General features: G+C 46.1%; 1 protein-coding gene across 1 annotated transcript in view; it reads right to left on the bottom strand.

Moving 5' to 3' along the window:
• The window catches only part of LOC144500847 (VPS10 domain-containing receptor SorCS1-like), an 868,860-nt gene that overhangs the window by 790,514 nt on the left and 50,678 nt on the right, over positions 1 to 27,668 (bottom strand). Inside the window, exon 2 of the mRNA XM_078224322.1 lies at positions 14,717 to 14,784. Within this exon, the coding sequence (XP_078080448.1) occupies positions 14,717 to 14,784 (68 nt within the window). The remainder of the gene's footprint in view (positions 1 to 14,716; positions 14,785 to 27,668) is intronic.

Here is a 27,668-nt window from a genome sequence, read left to right as displayed (position 1 = left end):
CTGGCCTGCCCAAGACCGCAAGAAACTGCCTCGGAAAAGCAGCCAGCATAATCAAGCACCCCATGCACCCCAGACATTCTCCCTTCCACTTTCTTCCATTGGGAAAAAGATACAAAAGTCTGAGATCACGTAACAACAGACTCAAGAACAGCTTCTTCCCTGCTGCCATCAGACTCTTGAATGGACCTACTTCCCAATAAGTTGATCTTTCTCTACACCTTAGCTGTGACTGTAACACTACATTCCGCACTCTCTCCTTTCCTTCTCTATGTACGGTATGCTTTGTCTGTATTGCGCACAAGAAACAATACTTTGCACTGTATACTAATACATGAGACAATAATAAATCAAATCAAAAAATAACATGTGCGGTCCAGTTCCAGTGTATGTACAGACTTCAGATGGATCCTCCATTGCCCCGTTCCTCTCCCAAGAATGAAATCTGTGCAATTTAATTTTGAGCCTCCAGTGTTCAGTTTGCAGTTCAGAAATTTCCAAGGAGTGTTAAAATATAACATATGAACAGCTGTCTCATATCTCCAGGGACCCGGGTTCAATTCCCGGCTTCGGTTCCCGTCTATGTGGAGTTTGCACGCTCTCCCCGTGTCTGCGTGGGTTTCCTCCGGGTGCTCCGCTTTCCTCCCACACTCCAAAGATGCGTGGGTTAGGAGCATTGGCCATGCTAAATTGCCCCTTAGTGTCCTGGGATGCGTAGGTTAGAGGGATTAGTGGGGGTAAATATGTGGGGCTACGGGAATAGGGCCCTGGGTGGGATTGTTGTTGGTGCAGACTCGATGGGCCAAATGGCCTCCTTCTGCACTGTAGGTTTTCTATGACAATTGACTCGTCCCCTGGGAGCCACGTCTGTTCTCAATGCTGCTCAGTCTCAACTCCTCAATCACATGCAGCAGTTGGAAGTCACAGAGTGCTCATGCCCGGATGAGAACACATTGAAGCAATGGGCAGAACGATAAGAAAATCAACTTGCAAAAATACATTCAGGTCAGAATTCCACGTTGAATTGGAGCAGAGGATGGAAATGTGAATTCAATTCTCACTTCAGGGATGCATAGATGGAACACAAGTCTCCGTTATCTGGTGGCTGTTCGCAGCCCATATTATGCATTCTGATACAATTTTCCTTTATTTTTGTTGACGGTATTTTATGAGTTCTGCCCCTCTGAAAAGAAGCAGCATTTGTTCAAGTTTTTTTTGTCTGATAGCACTGGGCAACTTGTGTCTCCTTATCATTTTAATTGAGAAACACGGAAACATTAGCATTTGCGTCATACCTTTCGTGATCTCAGGAGCTCACAAAGCATTCTATAGTCAATTAATTACTTCTGGGTTGAAGTTACTGTTTTAATGCAGGGAACATAACAACCAATTTGTGCACAGCAAGCTCCCACAAACAGCAACACAATACCGACCAGACAATCTGTTTCTCTTTTAAGATGTTGACTGTGGGATAAATATAACTAAAAGGGGTATCTAATCGCTTAGAGTTCAAACGCATCCTAAAGACACCTAAAATGTAGCCAACCGTGCACTGAACCATGTTAATGGTTCAATAAGGGCGACAGGGTGGCACGGTGGTTCGCACTGCTGCTTCACAGCGCCAGGGACCCGGGTTCAATTCCTGGCTTGGGTCACTGTCCGTGCAAAGTTTGCACATTCTCCCCATGTCTGCGTGGGTTTCCTCTGGGTGCTCCAGTTTCCTCCCACAGTCCAAAGACGTGCTGGTTCGGTGCATTGGCCATGCTAAATTCTCCCTCAGTGTGCCTGAACAGACGCCAGAGTGTGGCGACTAGGGGATTTTCACAGTAACTTCATTGCAGTGTTAATGTAAGCCTACTTGTGACAATAATAAATAAATAAATAATGAGAGGCCTCCCAATAGGTAATAAAAAGTTCAGACAGGATTCTTGGGCGGGATTTTCTGGCTGTTCAAACCTACGGGATCTTCTGGTCCTGTTGCAGTGAACAGAGATTTGGCCGAGCGCCAAATTCTCCATCCACGCTTGCAGTGGCAACAGAGTGTGAACAGCCAAATAATTCAGGCTCTTATCTCTCAATGTTTACTGGCGTTCCATTTGAGGGTAGACAAGATCAGTTAGAACCCTTTCCTGAACTGAGCTGTCCTCAGTAAAGCAGACAACTGCAGATTATTCAGTGAGACACTTGAAGCCCAGACGAGATTGGTAAAATCAAGGAGGAGCTGTGTGGATATTTAACGACGAAATGATGGATGTATAGCTCATATCCCATGTCAGGACTAGTCAGATGGACCAATATCTGTTCGAGCCCTGGACATTCCTCTACAAAATGAGATGGGTCCACTTTGGAATAGACAGCTCAGTTTTTCAACTGATTCATAGAAACCCTACAGTGCAGAAGGAGGCCATTCAGCCCATCAAGTCTGCACTGATAACAATCCCCACCTTGGTGCTATCCCCGTAACCCCACATATTTACCCCCACTAATCCCTCTAACCTACGCATCCCAGGACACTAAGGGGTAATTTAGCATGACCAATGCACCTAACCCGCACATCTTTGGACTGTCAGAAGAAAGCGGAGCTCCCAGAGGAAACTCACGCTGACGTGGGGAGAACGTGCAAACTCCGCACAGACAGTGACCCAAACCGGGAATCGAACTCAGGTCCCTGGCGCTGTGAGGCAGCAGTGCTAGCCACCGTGCCACCATGCCGCCCATGGCACAATTGACACAATTGTCAACTGAGATGTTCATCTGCTGGGATTCTCTTTGTGAAAAGCGCTCTTTAAAGGATCTGGCCCCTTGTGAAGGGGGTCCAATGTATTAACGCCAGGCCTTATGGTCATCCATCAGTGTTCTGTTCCTTGCTGGCATCCCATTGGGACGATTTGATAGTGACATATAGGGAATAAAAAATGGCTGTGCTAACATCACCCACTTTCCACTCAGCTCAGTGACATTCACACTGGACAGTTTTAATAACAGTTTTCTTTTCATTCATTCATGGGATGTGTGAGTCGCTGGCTGGGCCACCATTTATTGTCCATCCCTGAGGGTATTTTAGAGTTAACGACATTGCTGTGGCTCTGGAGTCACACATAGGCCGGACCGGGTAAGGACGGCAGATTTCCTTCTCTAAAGGACATTCGTGAACCAGATGGGTTTTTACAACAATGGTTTCACAGTCATTCGAAGGCTTTTAATTCCAAATTTTTATTGAATTCAAAATTCACCATCTACCGTGGTGCGATTTGATCCCAGGTCCCCAGAGCATTACCCTGGGTCCCTGGATTACTGGTCTATAGTTAGAAATTGTAATGCAGTTAGGATTATATTTCATAGAATCATAGAATCCCTCCAGTGCAGAAGGAGGCCATTTGGCCCATCGAGTCCGCACCGACCACAATCCTACCCAGGTCCTATTCCCATAAACCTACATATTTACCCTGCTAATCTCCCTGGCACTAAGGGTCAATTTATCATGGCCAATCCACCTATCCTGCATATCTTTGAACTGTGGGAGGAAACCGGAGCACCCGGAGGAAACCAACACAGACACGGGGAAAACGTGCAGACTCCACAAAGCTGGGAATCAAACCCGGGTCCCTGGCACTGTGAGGCAGCAGTGCTAACCACTGTGCCACCATGCTGGAGTTCAGAAGAATGAGGCGGGGATCTCATGGAAACCTATAAAATTCTAACAGGACTAGACTGTGTGGATGCAGGAAGGATGTTCCCAATGGCGGGGGTGTCCAGAACCAGGGAGCATAGTCTGAGTATATGTTTCTCCTCATCTCATTTAGGATTGAGATGAGAAGAAATGTCTTCACCCAGAGAGTGATAATCCTGTGGAATTCGCCACCACAGAAAGCAGTTGAGGCTAAAACAGTATGTTTTCAAGAAGAAGTAAAATAAAGGGGATCAAAGGATATGGGAGGAAGGTGAGATCCGGCTATAGATTTGGGTGATCAGCCATGATCATAATGAATGGCAGAGCAGGTCAAAGGGCTGAATGGCCTTCTCCTGCTCCTATTTTCTATGTTTCTATGATAGTGCCATATAGGGAATTAAAAATGGCTGTGCTAACATCACCCACTTTCCACTCAGCTCAATGACGTTCACATGAGATGGCTTTAACAACAGTTAGAGGTTACATTTTTTGATATAATTACCACAACAAATTCACATCGACATAGTGGACTCGATGGTGGTCAGCTAGACAAGGGAGTCTATACAAAAAAACACGCACACTTCGGTCAGATGTCCACATGAAATAAGTTGAGGGGATAAAGAGATGTGTGATTAGATACAGAAATTTCATCACAGGGAATTTGGGTTCAGATGAAAGGCTCCTTCTATCAGCCGGTTGTAAAGATCTGATGTGAATTAGGTTTTGGGTAGCCTCAGAGAACGAAGAAAATTACAGCCCAGGAACAGGCCCTTCGGCCCTCCAAGCCTGAACCGACCATGCTGCCCGACTGAACTAAAACCTCCTACCCTCCTGGGAACCATATCCCTCTATTCCCATCCTATTCATGTATTTGTCCAGAAGCCCCTTAAATGTCATTATCGCATCTGCTTCCACTACCTCCCCGGGCAGTGAGTTCCAGGCACCCACCACCCTCTGTGTAAAAAAACTTGCCTCGTACATCTCCTTTAAACCTTGCCCCTCACAACTTAAACCTATGCCCCCTAGTAATTAACTCTTCCACCCTGGAGAAAGCGTCTGACTATCCACTCTGTCCATGCCCCTCAAAATCTTGTAGACTGCTATCAGGTTGTCCCTTAACCTCCGTCGTTCCAGTGAGAACAAACCAAGTTTCTCCAACCTCTCCTCATAGCTTACACCCTCCATCCCAGGCAACATCCTGGTAAACCTTTTCTGTACCCTCTCCAAAGCCTCCACATCCGTCTAGTAGTGTGGCGACCAGAATTGAACACAATATTCCAAGTACCATTCGCCATTCCAGTTCCTACAAGGTACAGGCCTGCCATACAACACTGGCCCTAATATAGTCCTATCTGGCAATGTCACTCAGTCTAAGGAGAATCAAAAATCAAATTGATGCTCAAGGAGGCTCTGGGCTGTGGCTTGAGGTTCAAATACATCCTTGGGACAGAGTGGTGGGGGGGAGGTTTTACAGTATCTCCCTGAAGATTCACTAGGTTGATCCCAGGTATGTGGAGGGATTTTTTTCAGAGGAGAGGTTGAGTAGATTGGGCCTGTATTCATTGGTTTAGAAGAATGAGAGGCAACCTTATTGAGACAAATAGGGTTCTCAGGGGGCTTGAGAGGTAGATGTTGAGAGGTCGTTTCCCCTTGTGGGGGAGTCTGGAACCAAAGGACATAACCTCAGAGTAAAGGGGTCACCCATTTAAGACATTAGGAGGGATTTCTTCACTGAAAGGGTGGTGAATCTGGGGAATTCTTCATCACAGAAAGCTATAGAGGCTGGGTCATTAAGGACGCCTGCCCTCCCCTATCTCCAGCCCAACAGTGTCCAAGATATCTGTGCGCCTCCAGGTCTGGCCTCTTGCACACCCCCCAAATTTTAAGTTCCCTCTGCTTTCGGTGACCGTACCCTCAACTGCTGTGAATCTAAGCTCTGAAAGGCCTTCCCAAAAACGCTCCATCACTCTCCTCATTAAAGATACCCTTTAAAAATTACTTCTGATCAAGCTTTATGCTCCAAAGCCCACCATCTCCTTACATTGCTCAGTATCATATTGTTATCGGACGGTGCTATTTTTTGATGCATCAACTTATGACATTGGAGGCATTATATGAATCAAACTATTGTTGCCTCACCTTCTGGTAATGCTCTGAACAGAGAAGATGGGAGTAGGAGGAGGCCATTTGGCCCTTCGAGCCGGCTCTACCATTCATTACGATCATGGCTGATCATCCAACTCAAAGTCTAATCCTACCTTTTCCACATAAATAGAAACAACAGGACCTGCCGCATTCACACTGTGGAACAATGTGGGATGGAATTCTCCCAGAAATCAGCAATGTCCAATGTTGGGCAGAAAAAATGGCTTTGAACCCGTCAGCGCCAATGGCGGATCTTTCCGCCATGTTGTGCGACACTTAGTGCTAAAACTAGAGTAGGCTCGGGTTTAATATCAGATTTAGTCTCTGATTCACCCGCCCCCACCCCACCACCGTGCGCTGAAAGCTTCAGTAATCCAGATGCTATATTTGAAGGGTGCCACTCCACTTAATAAAGTGGGCCGTTAGCTCAGGTGGTTCGAGCTTGTTGGTAATAACCCCAAGGTCATGGGTTCGATCCCCATACTGTCTAATAGCAACTGCCAATTCCTGTGCCATCCTGGCTGATGTTACGTTTGATGAATATTCCTTCACAGAGCGAGCACTGATAACGTTATAGGAAGGACCTGGAGAGTCTTGGCCACCAAACGGATGCCCAGTCTTCAGTTCGATTGATCCTCAATCAAACATCCACCCACACCCCCGCCCACACCACATGACAGAGTGGCGGCAGCTTCAGCCACTCAGGTACTTCCTGTGTTGTTAACAAAAGAGCAGGCATTAGCCTCGCCTGCACTCCTAGGCTGGGCAGTTTGCTTGGACCATGAGGGTTAACGTACCATGCTGATTTAACTATAGCGCTGGATGTACCGAGTCCCATCTTTAGTGAGTGATCTACGATTTAGTGAGGATCCTCAAACTTGTCCAGTCGCCCAATGGCACTGCAGCCACATAACACGAGGTTGATTTGGAAGTCTGCATATGAGGGGTTCACACTGCAGGGCCAATCATTGGCACTCACAGCAATCAGTGTTGCTGGAGTGGGCATAATTGTTTCTGATGTCAGACTCCAAGCATGGCAATGCAGCTGAGATTGAACTGTCTCAGCTGTGGAAGAATGCTCAATCCTGAAATGCTTTGGCAATTGCATGCCCCAGTGCTCCACCCCCACCCCCTCCAGCCCCAACATCACAAGCCACCCACAAAAGAGCCGCTGCAAAGACTTGCCTATGAATCCCCCACACCACCCTGAGTCCATGAAGTCGCTTCCTTGTATTGGGATCCTCGTGAGCGCTGTGCTAGGTTCTGTGCATTCAACTCTGAGTTCCCCTCGAAGTCCAGGCCGCCCATCTTTCAATGACAGCTGTGAATCGTGCTGTTCAGAAAGCATTCTGCCATGGGATTTAAACTTGACATAGGGGGGCAATGACTCCATCGTGTGGGCACTATAATGAGATGCAAATGTATTATAACGATGTCCCTGAGGCTGGACAGCAGGAAGCACAGCTCGCCATGAACGGGGGGAGGGGACGATCATATCCTGGGTTTAGGCCCAGGAAACATGTCCAGAGCCTTCCCATGATACATTCCAGTTACACTGCCGAACATACCGGCTGCGAATGGGAATGGTAAATCCCGGCTGTAGTCCCTCTGAGACTCTGGAGTCATTCAAGAAGCATAGATAGGGTTGACAGTCAGAATTGTCTTCCCAGAGTTGAAATGTATAATACTCGGGAGCATGCACTTAAGGTGAGAGGGGGAAAGTCCAAAGGAGGTGTGAGGGTTAAGTTTTTTACACAGAGGGTGGTAAGTGTCTGGAACGGATGGTGGTGGAGGCAGATACAATAGGGGCATTTAAGGAGCTTTTAGTTAAGCACATAAATACACATGGTAGAGAGGAATATGGAGCAAGGGTAGGCAGAAGGGATTAGTTCAATTTGACATCATGTTCGGCACAACATTGTGCCTGTTCCCATGCTGTACTCTTCTATGTTCTAAGCAATGGATAGGGAGACCTCAGATCTCAAAGGAAAGGTGAACTAAACACCTCCTACATTTTCATTTATATCCGTTTGGCTCAAGTGGCAGAACTCTCCACTCCAAGGTCCCCACACAATCCAAGCTTGCAGAATGTACGGCCTTAACAGTGCTAATGACCTTCAAGCCAGACTTTAAACCAAAGCCCCATTGGCCTGTTTAGGTGACATGTAAAATTCTGTGCCATTAGTCGAAGAGAAAGGAGGGTCTGCTAGTGACATTCCCCTTCAAATAACACGACCAAAAAGTTATTCATTTATTTTTTTCTGTGTGGGATTTTGCTATTTGCGCACTAGTTGCTATAACTTTCACCGCGGTGGTTACACTACAAAAGTAATCTTCCGTTAATGCTTTGGAATCTCCCGAGGCTGTGAAGAGGACTTTATCAATGTAACTCTTTCTCACTCCTCCATGGGAAACCAAAGGCTGTGAGTTTTGCTGGAAATATCGTGAAAGTATTTATGAAGAATTCCCCCATTGGCTCACTCTCAAAGCCAATTTCTGTGGTAACGCAAAACTGTTGCAAGGTCACCACAAATGGCAAGCAGTGGAATTTTACTTCCATCAGTTAAACTGAGACAAAAGTTGAAGAGTATTTACAAAAGTTAATGGCATCTAAACTGTGTAAATAGGATTGAATCAGTTCCAGGAAATGCTTCTGGTAAAATAGCTGAATGTGTGAATCTTGCAATGTTACTGTCATGAAGTACATACCCCAGTTGGAGACATGAGAAGGTGAGAACAGCAATAATTGTGTTCAGGAAGTGTGAACAACTACTTTCAGTCGAGATTAAGCATGAGGAACTCATAAATACGCCCTGACATGTGGTGTCTATACAGCAACAACATAGAAAGAATTTCATTATAATCTCAACACTGGGCAAATGTACGCAAATTCATTGATCAAAACTTGTAACCTGCTCTTAACTCAATATTCTGATGACACAGTGGCTTCTCAAACAATTTCATTTTTACTCGGCTCCCTTCCATTTCTCTCTCCTCTCTATTATTTCTCCAGCCGTCTGCTCCTACTTCCCCCCACTCCCCTTTTAGAGAAAACAGTGCCAGACCACCAGGTACAGTTTTGGTCTCCTTACTTGGGAAAGGATGTACTGGCACTGGAGGGGGTGCAGAGGAGATTTATTCGGTTGATTCCAAGTTGAGAGGATTGGCTTATGAGGACAGACTGTGTAGACCGGGACTATACTCATTGGCATTCAGAAGAATGAGGGTGTAACTTCTAGAAACATATAAAATTATGGAGGGAATAGATAATATAGAAGCAGGGAGGTTGTTTCCACTGGCGGGTGAAACTAGAACCAGGGGGCATGGCCTCAAAATAAGAGGGAGCAGAATTGAGGAGGAACTTCTTCACCCAAAGGTTTGTGAATCTGTGGAATTCCCTGCCCAATGAAGCAGTTGAGGCTACCTCATTGAATGTTTTTAAGACAAAGATAGATACATTTTTGAACAGTAAAATAATTAAGGGTTATGGTGAGTGGAGCTGAGTCCACGAAAAGATCAGCCATGATCTTATTGAATGGCAGAGCAGGCTCGAGGGGCCAGATGGCCTCCTCCTGCTCCTAGCTCTTATGTTCTTATGTTCACAGGGTCTCACCAGATCTGGACTAAGGCAGGAGTTGGCAAATTGGGAAACAGGTGGGAGATCAGGGGAGCACTTGGTAAAACATGAAGAGAATTGAATTGAGTAAGAGACAGCAGATCGGATAATGGATAGGAAATACTGGCAGATGGTGAGTCGGGCTCCCTACTGTGCCCCAACTGGACAGTGTAGAACGTGTCACACAATTTGAGAAGTTCTGTGAACACAGACTCAAACAATTGCCATGAATTTCATGTTTTCTTGTATTTTCTTGCTCTCCCGCACAAATGCCATAGCCACTTTCTAACGTTTACGGGTAAAATAAATGTTACTCTCTTGATGCGATTCTCTTATAAAATATGCAATAAGCTTCACTCAGCTTGGGGATACAGGAATGGAAATGTGTTGGTGAACCTTCTTCATTGGTTTGTCAAACAGAGTTACTGTTGTGTTTTACCTCTCACTGTGATACTGACACCTAATTTAGAAAGAAAATCATACATAATCTAAACTAAAGACAATTACTGCTGATGCTGGAATCTGAAACCAAAAGAGAAAATGCTGGAAAATCTCATCATGTCCAGGAGCATCTGTAAGGAGAGAAAAGGGCTGACGCTTCGAATCCAGATGACCCTTTGACAATGGATCATCTGGACTCGAAACGTCAGCTCTTTTCTCTCCTCACAGATGCTACCAGACCTGCTGAGATTTTCCAGCGTTTTCTCTTTTGGTTTCATACATAATCTAATCTGTTTTAATTATGTGCGAATGCTGAATCACCTTGCATTGCTCCTGCCATTGGAGCTAGCGGAGACAGCAAGGAACAATGTTTCATCCAATATCTCGGTCAATCTCATCGACCTCTTCCAAAGGACAGAATGAATTCCCAAAGACAAACAGTGTGACCACATCAGAAAGCAATTTTTATTGGGCATTAGTAACAAAGATGCCAGTGCTTGAAGTGCTAGTCTGTGGGAATAACAAATGCGATGATGACAATCTCGCCATGAGGTGGCACGGTAGCACAGTGGTTAGCACTGCTGCTTCACAGCTCCAGGGACCTGGGTTCGATTCCCGGCTTGGGTCACTGTCTGTGTGGAGTTTGCACATTCTCCTTGTGTCTGCGTGGGTTTCCTCCGGGTGCTCCGGTTTCCTCCCACAGTCCAAAGATGTGCGGGTTAGGTTGATTGGCCATGATAAAATTGCCCTCAGTGTCCTAAGATGTATAGGTTAGAGGGATTAGTGGGTGGATATGGGGGTAGGGCCTGGGTGGGATTGTGGTCGGTGCAGACTCGATGGGCCGAATGGCCTCTTTCTGTGCTGTAGGGTTTCTATGATTTCTATTCTATGAATCCACATTGTGCTTTATGAGTGCTGTAGAGGACTTATACGAACTAACCACAGGAGACCCGGGTACAGGTACAATTGTTTATTCAATCATGCAGGGAAAGCACTATCTCAGAGAGACCCCTGAAACAACACTCTGCCAAGATCTCCACCATATTTATACACGACTGCCGGTATTTTATGACCTCGCCCGCCCGAGGCTCGTAAGATCCTGCCCGAGGCCAATGGAGAATGCCGTTCTGCGAGCCTCGCCCGCCCTGATTCTGGTGTAGGGGAGGCGGTAAAATTCCGGCCTATTACTCACCTACACAAAACATTATTTAATTTCAAATCTTATCTACATATAGGTTAATTATTAAACCTTTTACATGAAGCAAGGTTATCTCCTCCCAGCAAGGGACTATCTGTCTTTCCCTATCTTTCCAGGGGCTGCACTTAATCTGCTCTGACTCAATGCCTGCGCTTCTAACAATAAACAATAAGGGTCTTGCTGGAGAGTTCTGCTGATCACAGATCCTCTGGGTATGTAAGGTTTATGGGGTATAAGCATTTGTCTCGCATGTGCTCTCATTCTAACTTTTACTAAATCCATTTATTTCCCCTAACGTAGAATCATAGAATCCCCACAATGCAGAAAGATGACATTTGGTCCATCAAGTTTGCACTGACTCCCTGAAAGCGCATACCGTCCATGCCCTCACCTTATCTCCATAACTTTGTGCATTTACCATGGCCAATCTACCTAACCTACACATTTTTGGACACTGAAGGACAAGTTAACATGGTCAATCCACCTAACCTGCACAGCTTTGGACCAAGGGGGTAAACCAGAGCACCCAGAGGGAAACCACACCGACATGGGGAGAACGTGCAAGTCCTCTGGCGATTCCTGGTAAGCCAGTGCACCCCCACACATCACCCCACCCTCCCATCCTTCCCCCACAAGTAAAATAAGCCATTGAATTCAGCTTAGTTGATTGATTTGAGACCATAAGACATAGGAGCAGAATTAGGCCACTCGGCCCATCGAGTCTGCTCCACCATTCAATCATGGCTGATATTTTGCTCATCTCCATTCTCCTGCCTTTTCCCCATAACCCCTGATCCCCTTACTAATCAAGAACCTATCTATCTCTGACTTAAAGACACTCAATGACCTTACCTCCACAGCCTTTTGCGGCAAAGAGTTCCACCACTCTCTGGCTGAAGAAATTCTTTCTCATCTCTGTTTTAAAGGATCGTCCTTTAGCCTGAGGTTGTGCCCTCTGGTTCTAGTTTTTCCTACTAGTGGAAATATTCTCTCCACATCCACTCTATCCAGGCCTCGCAGTATCCTGTAAGTTTCAATAAGATCCCCCTTCATCCTTCTAAAGTCCAATGAGTACAGACCCAGAGTCCTCAACCGTTCCTCATATGACAAGCTCTTCATTCTTGTGAACCTCCTCTGGACCCTTTCCAAGGCGAAAACAAAGCCATAACACAAAAACAAAAGCATAACACACTCTGCATGAACCAACTCTTCCAGACATCCAACCAAAATTGACCTTTCACCAGTTTACTGAATATCTCTTTGACTTGTCAAGGTGTGCCTTGATATAAAATGAGTACCTTATACTGCTCTGTAGTCCCCGCTCTCGGTTTTCTCTTTTCAAGGCTCATGAACCTCGAAGTTCTCCAATCTTAATTGAGGGTCACTGGGAACTCGCTTCTAGAATCTCCACTGTTTCTCTTCCAGGTCTTGAATGTTCTGTCTTATGATTGTTCCAACAATGATTGGACCAGAATCCCATTCTGTTTAAGCATAGCACTGTCTATACAGGTTGAACTATATAGTATACACTGTGTGGCAATCCTATCCTTGTCTGCCATGAACTTATACTTGCATTTGTTCTCACAGTATAATTATTCTTCAAGGCCACCTTTAACCTCCACTAAATTCTTGATGAGAACATTGCCAAACACATGAAGAAAGGACATAAGCAATGTACTGCATTGGGAAGAAGGCTTGAGGTTTTGAGAACTGGATTCCAAGCCAGACGATGAAATTTGAAAGGAGATGCAATTCCTTTTCTTGAAAGTTCCTTTTACAGGATGAAGCATTCCAAATCTCTGCCTCCTGCCTCCCAATACAACATCCCAAAATTCCCGTTTTTGAGAATCAAACGAACAATTTAACCATCCCTTAAAGGGGAATTGGATCAAAAATAAACCTTTAAAGCAAGTTTAACAAATTGTATTAAAATATTATTTGGGGGGAAATGATGCACTCCAGCCGCCCCAGTCCATTTTCATACTCTTTTAAGTGAACTAAAGCAAATGACTAAATTAACTAATTAGCAACCCCTTAAAGGGGTACTGCAACTCTAGCCTCTGTGGTGTCCACCAATCATGAAAGGCGTCAAGCACACAGGCGGACATTGCTAGCGCCCTCTCGAAGGGTAGTCAGTCATGAACGTAGCCGCAAATGAGAAGCAGGTCATACAACCCCCTCAAACACCCGCTGCCTGGACCTGTTAATGATCACCTTGGCCAGGCCCATGCAGGAACAGGCTAACGAGGAGGTCCTCCACTCTGCCCGTGCCCTCTATCATTGCACAAAGATCAGGAAGGTGGGACTGAAGGGTAAATAGAATCTGAGCAGCAGCAGCACCCTCAGGTAATGAAACAGGGGCGGCAACCTTGGACAATCTGTATGGAACACCTACCCCTCAAGGCCACAAAAATAGTCTCTATATAGGCTCAAGACATTTAATCTATGAATAGCCTCCAGCTGCTTATCCCTAAACTTAACAATGCAATAAACATTTAATTAACAAGCTAGGTGTAATGCGATCAAGATAAAAGTGATGTATAGTCATGAGGTGCGAGGCACGGAATAATATCACTGCTTCACTCAGTACATGACATCCAGTCCCATAGTTAGCCTTGGGAGTCTGCAAATGCCTGGTTTAAAAGGTGCACTGAAAGAATATGATGTTAAATCTAGATTTTTGTAAGTATGCCTTAAATCAGAATTTGATGTACAGTCTCTGATCTGTCCAACGCGGATGTGAAAAAAAAATCCTTTGTGCAGTGGCCTTTGGGCCACTGCATGCACCAACCCACACCCGCACCCCACCCCCCTCCTCGTCACCCCCCCTCCAAATTCAAGGGGCTCCAAGTGTCTACCAACATTTGCGTTGTGCTTTGCAAGGTAAAGCAATGCCAAGACCATTGCCTTACTACACCTTCTGTAACATCGCAAACGCTTTAGTCACAGAAAATGGTTCATCTTCAAGGACTAAGAACATTCTGGAAGAATTTGTGTTTTGAGAGACACTCGTTGAAGAAAATTATTGCCAGCGTTTTACCGCCTCGCCCGCCCGAGGCTCGTAAGATTCCGCCCGAGGCCAACGGAGTTCTGCAAGCCTCGCCCGCCCCAATTCTGGGGCAGGCAAGGCAGTGAAATTCTGGCCTAGTCAGCTGCCAGCATCTTTGTTCCCTTCAGACTTTCAAGGGAGAACTCCACCAGTTGGGTGACACATTACCCGACATACAGAATGGACAGAAATCTGTGTCACACAACTATGTGTATAATCACTGGCTTTGTCAGTGATGCTAATTAACTATTTTCAAAAAGACAACTCAACAAAATATTTCCTGCTGTAAACCATCATAGAGAACGATTTTAATCGATATATTTTATGGTGCTCTGTAGCGGCGTAGCTCACAGTTTTAATATCAATGGATGTGAGAAATATTTTCTCAGTGACAACCTCCGCGCTATTAGATTCTCATTAATTCAGCCCTGAGACGCTAGTTGCAATTGAGAGACACGAGAAGTTGCTCTTCTTAATGCATCAGGATAACCACAAGCTGTCTCTGTCTCCTTAATATTTCACACTAGATTGAGTAATGAATGCTCGCTCCCTGCTGAATTAACCAGCTTGCCGCGTGTCTGCCCTTTCGTATCCACTTACCTCCATAGTGAGCTCTCTGTGACGCTCCCGAGATTGTAGTCGTACAACTTTGTAAGGATCAGAATCACCTGAAAGAGACAAGACTGGAATTAGATTTCAAACACTGACCCATAACACAGTACAGCAAGCCGAACGACTCATTGGATAACTTATCAATCACTGCCAAGAACATGAAGGCAGAAGAATGAACCCGAACATGACCAGCAATTCATAACACCTTCAACATCCACCCCATACAGTTGCTTTAGAATGTGTTCTCACTATCAATGTTAATTATATTCACAGAATATCATTCATTTATTAGCTCCCCAACTAGTGCGAGTACAGTTGAATTTGGGTATTAACTGGCCGTACTTCTCCGCCCTCGCCCGTGGTTGGGCTTTTCCAGTCCCGCTGCAAGAAGGGCGATTTGGTTGATCGCCATGTTCTTCATTCTGCCTGGCAGTGGCAGTGACAGTGGGGTGAACAAGACTGGAGAATTTCGGCCTCTTTGTCCTAAATACCAGCCTCAGACTTGAATACTTGCATGCTTGTTGACAGAACCACCTTACTTCATGTTTTCTAACAATAAATTACCTGTGTTTATCTATGTCAAAATATTTAATTCAATCGATGACTTTCGAAGTGCCATGACTCTCATTATGTTAGCCGTGGTTGAGCTGGCAGCTCTCCATCCTCTGAATCACATTGGTTGTGAGTTCAACTTCCACAGAGTGACTGAGAGAGTGCTGCATAGTCAGAGGTGCGGTCGTTCAGGTGAGATGTCAAAATCAAGGCTCAATCTGCCCATTCAGATGGAAGCAAGAGATCCCATGGCACTATTTCAAAGGAGAGTTGAGGGGTTCCTGGCCAATATTCATGGTGGCACAGTGGTTAGCACTGCTGCCTCACAGTGCCAGGGACCCAGGTTTGATTCCGGCCTTGGGTCACTGTCTGTGTGGAGTTTGCACATTTTCCCAGTGTCTGCGTGGGTTTCCTCCGGGTGCTCTGGTTTCCTCCCACACTCCAAAGATGTGCGGGCTAGGTTGATTGACCATGATAAATTGCCACTTCGTGTCAGGGGGACTAGGAAGATAAATATGTGTGGTTATGGGGATAGGAGCTGGGTGGGATTGTTGTTGGTGCAGGCTCGACGGGCCAAATGGCCTCCTTCTGCACTGTAGATTCTATGATTCTATGATCCCTTAACCAACATCCCCCAAAGAAATTATTTGGTCAGGGTTGCTCTTTGTGGGAGCTTGCTGTGTGCAAATTAGCTGCTGAGTTCCATACATTACAACAGTGGCTACATTTCAAAAGTACTTCATTGGCTGTAGGATTCTTTGTAATATTCTGAGGTTGTGAATATTTTTTTAAGTAGGTAAATGTTGCCAAAGACTGTAACATGACAGAGAAATGGTCATTCATCTGTTTTCTCCTGCTGCACTGGTTGGCTGCGGAATACTATTTGGGATACCTCTTGATTTTTGAATAGCGACATTGGATCTTCTAACATTCCCTCAAAACTCAGAACACGGTAGCACAGTGGTTAGCACTGCTGCTTCACAGCTCCAGGGTCCCGGGTTCGATTCCCAGCTCGGGTCACTGTCTGTGTGGAGTTTGCACATTCTCCTCGTGTCTGCGTGGGTTTCCTCCGGGTGCTCCGGTTTCCTCCCACAGTCCAAAGATGTGCGGGTTAGGTTGATTGGCCAGGTTAAAAATTGCCCCTTAGAGTCCTGGGATGCGTAGGTTAGAGGGATTAGTGGGTAAAATATGTGGGTGGGATTGTGGTCGGTGCAGACTCGATGGGCCGAATGGCCTCCTTCTGCACTGTAGGGTTTCTATGATTCTATGAAACGATCAGATGGAACAGGGTTTCAGTGTCTCAAGCTAAGGACATGGGTATTAATTGTCATTCTCCTATATCCCTTCCCCCAAGAAGGCCTCGGTTTAACATCTCAGAGACAGTGCAGTGTCCCTGACAGCGTCAGTCCAAATTACATGCTCAATTCTCCGCTGTGTGTTTTTGAACGGATAACCTTCTGACTCAGAGGCGAGAGTGCTGTCACCAAGTCACGAGGAAGATCGTAACTCAATTAAAGTTTCAAAGATCTCTACAATCCGCCAACCTAGCTGTAGTCTATTAAAAAGCACAAAACCTGGGGAACATTTTAAACTTGGCTTCACTAACACATGCTGGAGGTGAGATCTTTTCCCATAAGTGCACGTCAAATGATACACTTAAGTGCCACAACACAGTGTGAGCTTATGTAAAGTTGAAACCACTTTGCGTTGGTTCAAACTATAATAAGTTCACAAAAATAGCAGTAGGTTCTGTCAATAAATACATTTGTTAAAGGGCTCTGGTAATGAAGACATCTTCTTTTAAGCCTGCTCACATCTGGTCAGTCAGTTTAAAACACAGAGCTGACACATTGTCACTGTAACTTGCATCTGGCCAAAGAATATAGGGCATTAGAGACACAAAAAGGAGAAAGGTTCTTCCCATTAAAAATTTATCTCTAGAAGACTATCTGTAAAAGTGTCATATTGTGTACTACAGGGCAAACATAAGGAACACGTGATGCACATCTCTCTGGAGAGACACGTATCAGTGTCTTCAAAAGAACAAGACACCACACACAATCAACATATTTAACAAAAGCTCAGATTCCCAGGGAGACTCAGTCAAGCAATGAGGGTGAGTCGGTGCTGTTAACCTTTTAAAAAACTGACCTCCATCTGCTTCTGAAAACCCATTGCAGCTAAAATTTGATTGCAAAAAATGGGCGTAAGGATTGCAATGAATATTAAACCCGTTCCTGTTGCTTCCCAAGCACAGTAAGAAGTCTCACAACACCAGGTTAAAGTCCAACAGGTATATTTGGTAGCACAAGCTTTCGGAGTGTCACTCCTTCTTCGGGTGAGAAGACCTTCTTCACCTGAAGAAGGAGCGACACTCCAAAAGCTTGTGCTATCAAGTGTATGGTCGGCACCCCATTGTCGGCCGCACTTGGTCGAGGTCATTGGGTTGCGCTGAGGCTTCATATGTTTCATATGAAGCAATTTTTAAAAGCGGCATCTCGGCCTTTTGGCTAAGATGCAAATGAGCTCAAGTCTTGGAGGAGGAACCTCCTCCTTCTCCAATCAGCTTGGCTCATGTAGATCAGGCCCAAGACAGGGTGGTTTGGTCGCTCGCCCTGTCTTGTCAGCCTGGATCTGAAATGTCTCAACTTGTTGAGACTCTGAATTGGATTTGATTTGATTGAATTGGAAAAGTATATTAAAAAAAAAATAAACCTGTTGGACTTTAACCTGGTGTTGTGAGACTTCTTACTGTGTTTATCCCAGTCCAACACCGGCATCTCCACATCATGGGTTCCCAAGCAGACAGCATGCTAATTCCCTGCTTCCTTGATTTGATTTATCATTGTCACATGTATCAGTATACAGTGAAAAGTATTGTTTCTTGCACGCTATACAGACAAAGCGTATCGTTCATAGAGAAGGAAACAAGAGAGTGCAGAATGTAGTGTTAGTCATAGCTGGGGTGTAGAGAAAGATCAACTTAGTGCAAGGTAGGTCCATTCAAAAGTCTGACAGCAGCAGGGAAGGAGCTGTTCTTGAGTCGGTTGGTACGTGACCTCAGACTTTTGTATCTTTTTCCCGACAGAAGAAGACGGAAGAGAGAATGTCCGGGGTGCGTGGCATCCTTGATTATGCTGGCTGCTTTTCCGAGGCAGCGGGAAGTGTAGACAGAGTCAATGGATGGGAGGCTGGTTTGAATGATGGACTGGACTTCGCCCTGGTAACATACACGATTACTGCATGCAGCCAGCACTAAATATTCTGCTGAGTGGCTGCAGGCTTCCACAGGAGGTCCTGGGCTTGTGTGAGGCTAACAGTGCTGAAGCCAGCCAGCACCACTTAAAGGAGTGGCATATTCTGGAGTGGGAGCCCAGGCCTGGGGGCCTGGATTCAGTGCTGCAATGATCACACTCAAGGGCCAGGACTCTATCACCTCGCCTGCCGTGGAATCAGCACGGAACAACAAGGAAAAAGATGTGTGGGTTAGGTGGATTAGCCATGCTAAATTGACCCCAGTATCAGGGGATTAGCAGGGTAAATGTATGGGGTTATGGGAATAGGGCCTGGGTGGGATTGTTGTCGGTACAGGCTCGATGGGCTGAATGGTCTTCTTCTGCACTGTAGGGATTCTAGGAAATCTCCGTTGACATCAGGCGGGAATTTCCAGTTTTGCCCAAGCGAGGCCATAAAATCATGCTCCGAGTCAAGTCAGTGTACACATCTTCTCTGACAAAGGGTCATCCAGACTCGAAACGTTGGCTCTATTCTTTCTCCACAGATGCTGTCAGACCTGCTGAGATTTTCCAGCATTTTCTGTTTTTTGGAAGCGTCTCCAAATCGCTTCTCGGGCTTTTGGCTGAGATCAAGCATCAGTGCAAGCCCAAGACGGGATGCACTGCCTGATCTTGCCAGCTTGTTTCCTGTTTGTCTCCCTTGTGGGACCATAAATTGGATTTAATTTGAATTTTGTTTTTTGGAGCAGGCACGGAATGGATTTGGGTTTGCCTGGTCCACTTTGAGCATTAGCTTTGTAACTTTAAGAGCGGAGTAAAAGAATTTTTAAGAAGTCATCTTCTTAGGCCCTATCCCACAAACTGCACTACTAGCCTAACACTGTTCAATACAGCACATCACCCATCACTCACTCACCAACAATCTCTATCAATCATGATTTGTACAAAACATTTATTGCATCACCTCACCATCAGATGCTACTGCAAGCCTCAGACCCACAGCTCATAGCTTGGACATATTCTCAGTTATCCAACCACGGTGGCACAGTGGTTAGCACTGCTGCCTCACAGCACCAGGGATCCAGGTTCAATTCCGGCCTTGGGTGACTGCCTGCGCGCAGTTTGCACTTTCTCCCCGTCTCCGTGTGCGTTTCCTCTGGGTTGTCCGGTTTCCTCCCACAATCCAAAGATGTGCAGGTTAGATGGATCGGCCATGCTAAATAGTCCCTAATGTCCAAAGATCTGTTGGTTAGGGTGATTAGCAGGGTTAATACGTGGGGTTATGAGGATAGGGCCTGGATGGGATTGTGGTCAGTGCAGACTTGATGGGCCGAGTGGCCTCCTTGTGCACTGTAGGGATGCTATGATTCTATGATAACCGTCACATCATCCAGAAAGATTGTAGAAGACTCACTCACACACTTTCCTTTCTCTTGCATATGTGGAGACAGCAGGAAGTGACCTGTAGGGGATAGGGATGGCTGCAGAGTCCTCACTCTCCCTGTGAGCCATCACAGGAGTGGCACCTTGCTGAGGACAGGACCAGCAACATGACTGAAACCGCTGAAGATGACGGCATCCTCATTCTTAATCCTCCTCTTCATATTCCACCTCCCCCTCATTCCACAGATTTGCAAATGTTGTATTCAAGCAGTCTTGCTTCCACCCTCTTCCCTGCATCCCAACCTGACCTTGTGCCTTTCTCACTTAAGAGGCCTGTGTCCTATTCCCGGCTTGGGTCACTGTCTGCACATTCTCCCCATGTCTGCGTGGGTTTCCTCCGGGTGCTCCAATTTTCTCCCACAGTCCAAAGATATGCGGGTTAGGTGCACATGCTAAATTGCCCCTTAGTGTACTGGGATGTGAAGGTTAGTGGGATTAGTGGGGCAAATATGTGGGGTTACGGGGCGAGGCCCTGGGTAGGATTGTTGTCGGTGCTGACTCGAGGGGCTGAATGGCCTCTTTCTGCACTGTGGGGATTCTCTGATATCCAGAAACGACAATGTTTGGAAGGACAGGAAGGCAGTGATGAAGATAAAACACTATAATTTCCTTATATGTTTGCGGCCAGCAGCTCAGATACTGGCACGCAGCTCAGAGGCCAGATCTGCGTGTGGTGAAATATTGGGCATGAGTGAACTGCTGCCAGGACGGGGGCAGGAGCAGGGTAGGGATAGTGTAGTTGCCAGCTCGCCAGAGATGGAGTTCAAGCCTTGCACTTTGCTGGCTTATGAATTCCTACCAAAACGCCTGCTGTCACTGTCAAGGAGCACGGAGAGGTCTGACAGAAACTTGACACAAGGCTTTACGTGGAGCTTGGAGCTCATTATTTTCAGCTGTAATGTGGTGGCAGGCTCACTTAGTGCACTTGCACACTCAACCATGATGCCATGCCTGATGCCTGCTGTTTGTACCTCCCTCAAAGCTATAACAGAAGCCTCAGTGCTGCAACGGAAGCTCAGATTTTTCTAAGGCCAGCTCAGGGGGAGGCGGTGACGCAGTGGTATTGTCACTGGACGAGCAATCCAGAGTCCCAGGGTAATGCCCCCACCGCTCTGCCAGTGCCCCTGCCGCTGTCTGTCAGCCAGCCCAGATTGCTGCTGCTGCCCGTACAAAGATGGCACAGTCTGCGGCCGAGCCTTCCGGCACTGCTCCAGGTTGTCTCACGGGGTTTCCAGCAGTCTTGACCACTGAAATCCCACAGCCTCCCACCAGCCATGCAGCAGTCGGCCTCTCGGCAAACAATGAGTCAGAAAAGAAGAATTTAAAAAGCGTTTGGATAAGTACATGGATGGGAAAGGATTAGAGGGATATAGGCCAAACGCAGGCAATTGGGACTAGCTGGGTCAGCACCAGGGCATGGACCAATTGGGCCGAAGGGCCTGTTTCTGTGCTGTATTGCTCTCTAACTCTATGGCCATTGGGATAGTAAGAAGCACATTTGAAGTCAGACATTAAGGCAACGCAAAATGGGGGTTGAGGTGAAATTTGTATGCAAACTGGCATGGTTTACAAATCTGGTTTGGAATGCTTATTTTGTGGTGGCTTTTATTTTGGCATTCTGATCAAATGGACGCTGCGAAGATCAATGACAGAGGGAAGTGAAATAACTCCTCAGAGGCCGGAGTTCCTTCACCAGATTCCCCTTATTTACAAACTCAATCCCACTCCTAAGAGCACGTCAGTTATAAAGTCAGAATCCAGAGTGTCAGTAGCCCTGACACTCCTCAATGTATACACATGTGAGACTCCCTTCTTGGGCAGGCAATCATTACATCAATCAGGGAGCTCACACTCCAAGAGGCCAACTTCATGGGCCTCACTGAGGTCATTGGAGGAAGGTAAGCTATTGGGTTGTTGTTGGATGAGGAATTGCGGTTGAACTCCCAGTAGGGGGAAAAAAAAGTTCGGATCAACACTCTTGTTTCCCAGGTTTTACCAGTGTTCCATTTTAAGGTATTGAAGACCTATTTGGACCTGAGTGGGAATAATACCCACACGAATAATTATGGAGGAAAATAGTATCCATATTAATAACTGTGTCCAGTCAGAGAGTTAACAGAAACACATCACAATAGCCTACACAATGTTTAAAGGTTGGATATTAAGCAGCTAGTTCCAGCCATCTAACCTACAGATAAGAAAAGGAGAAAGATACTATGCTGGGAAAGGATTTTAAAACAGGCTTTGGAAAAGGGAGTTGATTCATTCAGACACAGCTGGGATGTTTGAAGATAGTTGAAAACAATAGCCAATCGATGCAAGAAAAACCTCATGCTTGGATTGGATATTATAATTAAGCAAGTGTAAGGTTCTTGCGATTGGTTTTAAGAACTGTACTTATAGATGATGTAACCTTAACCAATGAATGTGAGTGGATAGGGAAATCCCAGACTTTTAATGGTATATGCTAAATACTTGTAACCAAATTTGGACGATAATTGTTCATGTATTTCTGAAATTTTCACTCTGAATAGTCTGAATGACTTCATTCTGAGTCCGATAGCTAGTCTTCTTTTAATAAATTCCTCTTGAAACCACACTGCGACTTTGGCTGGCTACTTGAGGGGAACGATAGTTTTAAATAAAATAAGAAAATCCTTATGACAGCCCCATAACAATTCCGTATTCTTATTTCCCTGTTTTTACTCTTTTTTGGGGGGTTTTCTGTATTGCAGTCGGGAAAATCATTCACTGGCAGAAACATTCTTCGCGCTTGCCTCTTTGAACCCTTGCCCTCCTTCTGCTGTTGTACAGCTGGTGGCAGGGGCTGTGCCCTCACCATGGTGAGGTTATGCAGCATGCAGCGGGCCAGAGCAATCCCTAACAGCCGCACTGCTAAGTGCCGCGCGGCTTCTCTGGAGCGAGGCAGGTAGCAAGAGCATTGTTTCTACACACCAGTGTTCTGCTCTGTCACGTTCCTTCCCGGTACGATAAGTATGGTGCCTGCCTGGGTGGCAGGCCAGGGCCGTGAACCATGTCACTAGTGGATGGCCTGAAGGGCTCAATGGTTTACCCCTGTTTTTAATGCTCCTAAAAGGGGCAATGTCGAAAACACCTTTCCAACACGTCTTGTAAACCGGGGCCATTGAAGTGCATTCGAAAATAATGAGACAAAGTGAATGCTGAAAATAATGCCGAAAATGGTATGTAAAGCGTTCCTAGTGCATGGAGCATTATGCATGATGGATGAGTATCCACCTTATTCCTAACCCTGTTGCAGTGTGAAAATTCTACTCAGTCATTTTGATTTATTGCCCTAGGTATTCTGGGTTTGAATAGTGCTGCTATCGCATTGCTCTGTGAAGCAATGCTGCATTTTGATCCAATGGTGGAATATTTTGGTTTTGGAGTAGGGTAGGGATTTGCAGGGAGCTTGCTGCTCAATCAATGGCAATGAAATGGAAGGCAAGATTGAATGGGGACCAGCTACCGTACTGCTCAAAATCTGCACACAATCTCCAAGGCGCAAGTTCTGACAGGTGAAATCAATGGCACGGGAGGATTCAGAAGTGAAATGAAGGTTAAGTTATGTCCCCGCCATTCCCCAAGCTGCAACGCCAGATTTAGACTCATTCATCAATAAATCCATGTAATAGGTGACCAGACTCGCTGGGCAACATTAACATCTAGCAATGAGTATTCCTAAAGGTCAGAGGAAGATCGACTGCTGCGTTTCGGTTATCATAGAACTGCTACAGTGTAGAAGGAGACCATTCTGCCCATCGAATCTGCACCAACTCTCTGACAGAATGTCTTACCTAGGCCCTCTGTTAGGAATGGGTTAACAGACCTTCCAATTAAGTCCTAATTTGATGTCAATTATTCAGTAGATGTCACTGATATATAAAGGGCTACAGGTGGCACTGGGTGTTGAAGGAGAATTGTATGTGGAGTTGGATCAAAGAAATAAAGGTAGTTCATGAAGAAGCTGAACTCGTGTCTCCTTTACTGAACTACAACCGAGAGGCTCAAACATCCTCTCCCCCACCATACCCCTGTAACCCCACACATTTACTATGGTGTAATAAGTCCTGGGAGGCGGAAGTCCCTTCACCCAAAGTCCCTTTAGTACAAGATTCAACAACACTATTCAGAGTGTTCTCAGTCTGCATCTGGAGTTCCAGAGGAACTGACACTCCTGTTTAGGTACAGAGCATGGTACTCCCTGATTGGCCCATCAATTTGACCCTTAATCAGCAAGTTCATATTCAAGCAGGCCAACCTCAACTACCTGGTTGAAATTGTTACAAATGGCTAATCCATCTAACCTACACACGGGCAGCACGGTGGCACAGTGGTTAGCACTGCTGCCTTACAGTGCCAGGGACCCGGGTTCGATTCCTGGCTTGGGTCACTGTCTGTGCGGAGTTTGCACATTCTCCCCGTGTCTGCATGAGTTTTCTCCAGGTGCTCCGGTTTCCTCCCACAGTCCAAAGATGTGTGGGTTAGGTGGATTAAATTGCCCCTTAGTATCAGGGGAACTAGCTAGGGTAAATGCATGGGGTTATGGGGATAGGGCTTGGGTGGGATTGTGGTCGGTGCAGACTCGATGGGCCGAATGGCCTCCTTCTGCACTGTAGGGATTCTACGATTCTAATACAATGGGATTCTATGATACATATCTTGGGACACTAAGGGGCAATTTAGCATGGCCAATCCCCCTAACCTGCATATCTTTGGAGTGTGGGAGGAAATTGGAGCACCCGGAGGAAACCCATGCAGATATGGGGAGAATGGACAAACTCCACACAGTCACCCAAGGCTGGAATTCAGACCGGGTCCCTGGCACTTGTGAGGAAGAAGTGTTAGCCACCATGCCACCCATCTTTCGTCCACAGCTTCTGGAGGTAACAAAGTATGTAAAGGTCCACAAAATGTGAACAATGGGAGGCAGAGTGTACGGGTGGGGTGGGGTGGGAAGGGGAGGGGCGGTGTTTGGCAATCAAGTTGGGTGGTCAGACAAAATGGGATTGGATCACCGGACCACTGTGCTCACCCACTATTGCCGCTCCATCTGAAAGCATTATGAGAGCTGCATCAGGTGTGCAGCTCAAATCTACTTCGACATGAAGACAGTAACCCAGGACTGCAGCCGTTACTTCATCTGCAGCCAAACCATCACAGGCACTGCCAGTGATAATGGGCCCGATTTTACCAACAATTTGCGCCCGTTTATGGGCATGAAATCGCGGTAAAATCGGGCATGAGGCCTTTATCGCGATCTGCACCAGCGTCCGAGCGAATCGCGACTTTACTGACACCCGATTCGGGCGCGGATCCTCTTTCATTCTAGCTCTTTTGGGAACATGTTTGCGCATTTTTGCTTTCCTTTCAGCTTCTGGCAGAAGGGAAACATCGACTGGCATCATAATAATTTTTTTAGGCTCCTTGTATCAGATATTGATAGTGGACCCATCAAAACAGGATACAGCCTGGCATAGACCTGCCTTCCAAAGCGAACTACTGATGTTCTATTCGAATTGTTCCTCCTGAGTACGCTGGACACAGGATACACAGCAGGAAGCAATCTTTCAGAAACATTTAGCTGTAAAGAAGGCACAAACCGCCACAGCCGCACGCTCCAGCCCAGCGCCCGGGCGCGCTTTTTCAATTTGTTTTCGAACTGCGCATGCGCAGTTCAGAGCTCCGATCGTTCTGGCAGCGCTAAGCCCCGCCCACAGCGCGGATCGGACTGGAGCTGGCTGAAAGCGTATGGGCGCGCTGGAAAATGGATTTCGAGGTCGGATCTGTACTACGCCCAGGTTTGGCACTTAGAATCAAAATGGTAAAATCGGGCCCAATGACTGCGACTTCAACTTTCACCCTCCAATCACAAAGGCTTGAAAAAAGCTTGTGGTGATGCTTTTTTCTGTCGATGGTGATCCTGCAGTCCGCATCACCCTCCGTCACTTGCACACTGTGTCCATTTCCCACTGAGTTCCCTTTCACTTAATTTTTGACTGGCATCTGCTTTTGCTGCACTATGCACATACACTGAAACCTGAAACTCCCTCCCTAACAGTGCTGTGGGTGTACCTACACCTCAGGGACTGCAGCAGTTCAAGGAGGCTGCTCACCACCACCTTTGCAAGGGCAACTAGGGATGGGCAATGTAGCCATGTCCCATTAAAAATAAACTAAGAAACTAGACCCAGGAGTAGGCCATTTTGGCCCCGCGAGGCTGCTATGCTACTTGATAAGATCGTGGCAGATCTGATTCTCCATCCAGACCTGCAGCCAGACTTGCTAAATATCTCCGACATTTTCTGCTCATATTATGGAAATTTTCTTGCCTCCCTCTTGGTTTCCACGGGGCTGCTCAATGAGTCTCTCAGCCGGGCTGATCAGCCGGGTGCTCCGGTTTCCTCCCACACTCCAAAGATGTGCAGGTTTGGTGGATTGGCCATGCTACATTGCTTCATAGTGTTAGGGGGAGTTTAGCCATGGTAAATACACAGGGTTACGGGGATAGGGCAGTGAGTGGACCTAGTTTGAATACTGTGTGAGAGAGTCAGCCCAGATTCAATGGGCCCAATGGCCTCCTTCTGCACTGTAGGTATTCTATGGTTCTATATTCTAGAATGCTTGGGTCCTAGGCATTTCTTAATTTCAGAATTTTCTGGATTATAGAAGGTTTAACCACGAGTGTGTGAATTGATACAAATATGTACCTGAGACATAAAACATGCCAAAACTAGCGTCAAAATCATAGAATCTTCAGTGCACAAGGAGTCCATTCAGCCCACCGACAACAATCCCACCCTGGCCTATCCCTGTAACCCTACATTTTTACCCTCCTAATCCCTGTGACATTAGGGGGCAATTTAGCACGGCCAATCCACCTAACCTGCAGCACCTGGAGGAAACCCACGCAAACACGGGAAGAACGTGCAAACTCCACACCGACAGTCACCCAAGACCGGAATTAAACCCAGGTCCCTGGTGCTGTGAGGCAGCAGTGCTAACCACTGTGCCACTGTGCCGCTTTCTACGGGCGTGTTAAAACACAAAAGGTCATGTTTTCAAAACCACTCATTTGAAAATATGGACTAATGCACTACTGCACAAAGGATCCAGAATTAGAAACATAGAAAGAAACATAGAAACATAGAAAAACTACAGCACAAAACAGGCCCTTCGGCCCCACAAGTTGTGCCGAACATATCCCTACCTTCTAGGCCTACCTATAACCCTCCATCCTATTAAGTCCCATGTACTCATCCAGGAGTCTCTTAAAAGACCCTATTGAGTTTGCCTCCACCACCACTGACGACAGCCGATTCCACTCGCCCACCACCGTGTGTGTGAAAAACTTCCCCCGAACATTTCCCCTGTACCTACCCCCCAGCACCCTAAACCTGTGTCCTCTCGTAGCAGCCATCTCCACCCTGGGAAAAAGCATAGAAACATAGAAAAACTACAATTAAATTTAGTGTTGTCAATCACTAAGAAATACACTTTCAAAAATGTTCTTAAGTCTTGTAAATCCCAAAACATTCATAATATACATCTGAAGAAATTTTCCATTATTGCAAATTCTTCCTTAATCTATACTTTCTGCATCATCTCCCACCACCTCACACTGTTGTTAATCCCTCTCTGTTACTGTGTACCTTTAAGGGTGTAAGCATGTCTCTATATACCTAACG

The sequence above is a fragment of the Mustelus asterias genome, chromosome 11, assembly GCF_964213995.1.
Source record: "Mustelus asterias chromosome 11, sMusAst1.hap1.1, whole genome shotgun sequence".
Taxonomy (NCBI): Eukaryota; Metazoa; Chordata; class Chondrichthyes; order Carcharhiniformes; family Triakidae; genus Mustelus; species Mustelus asterias.
Note: the sequence above shows the minus strand (reverse complement) of the source record. Positions and strands in the feature narration are given on the sequence as shown.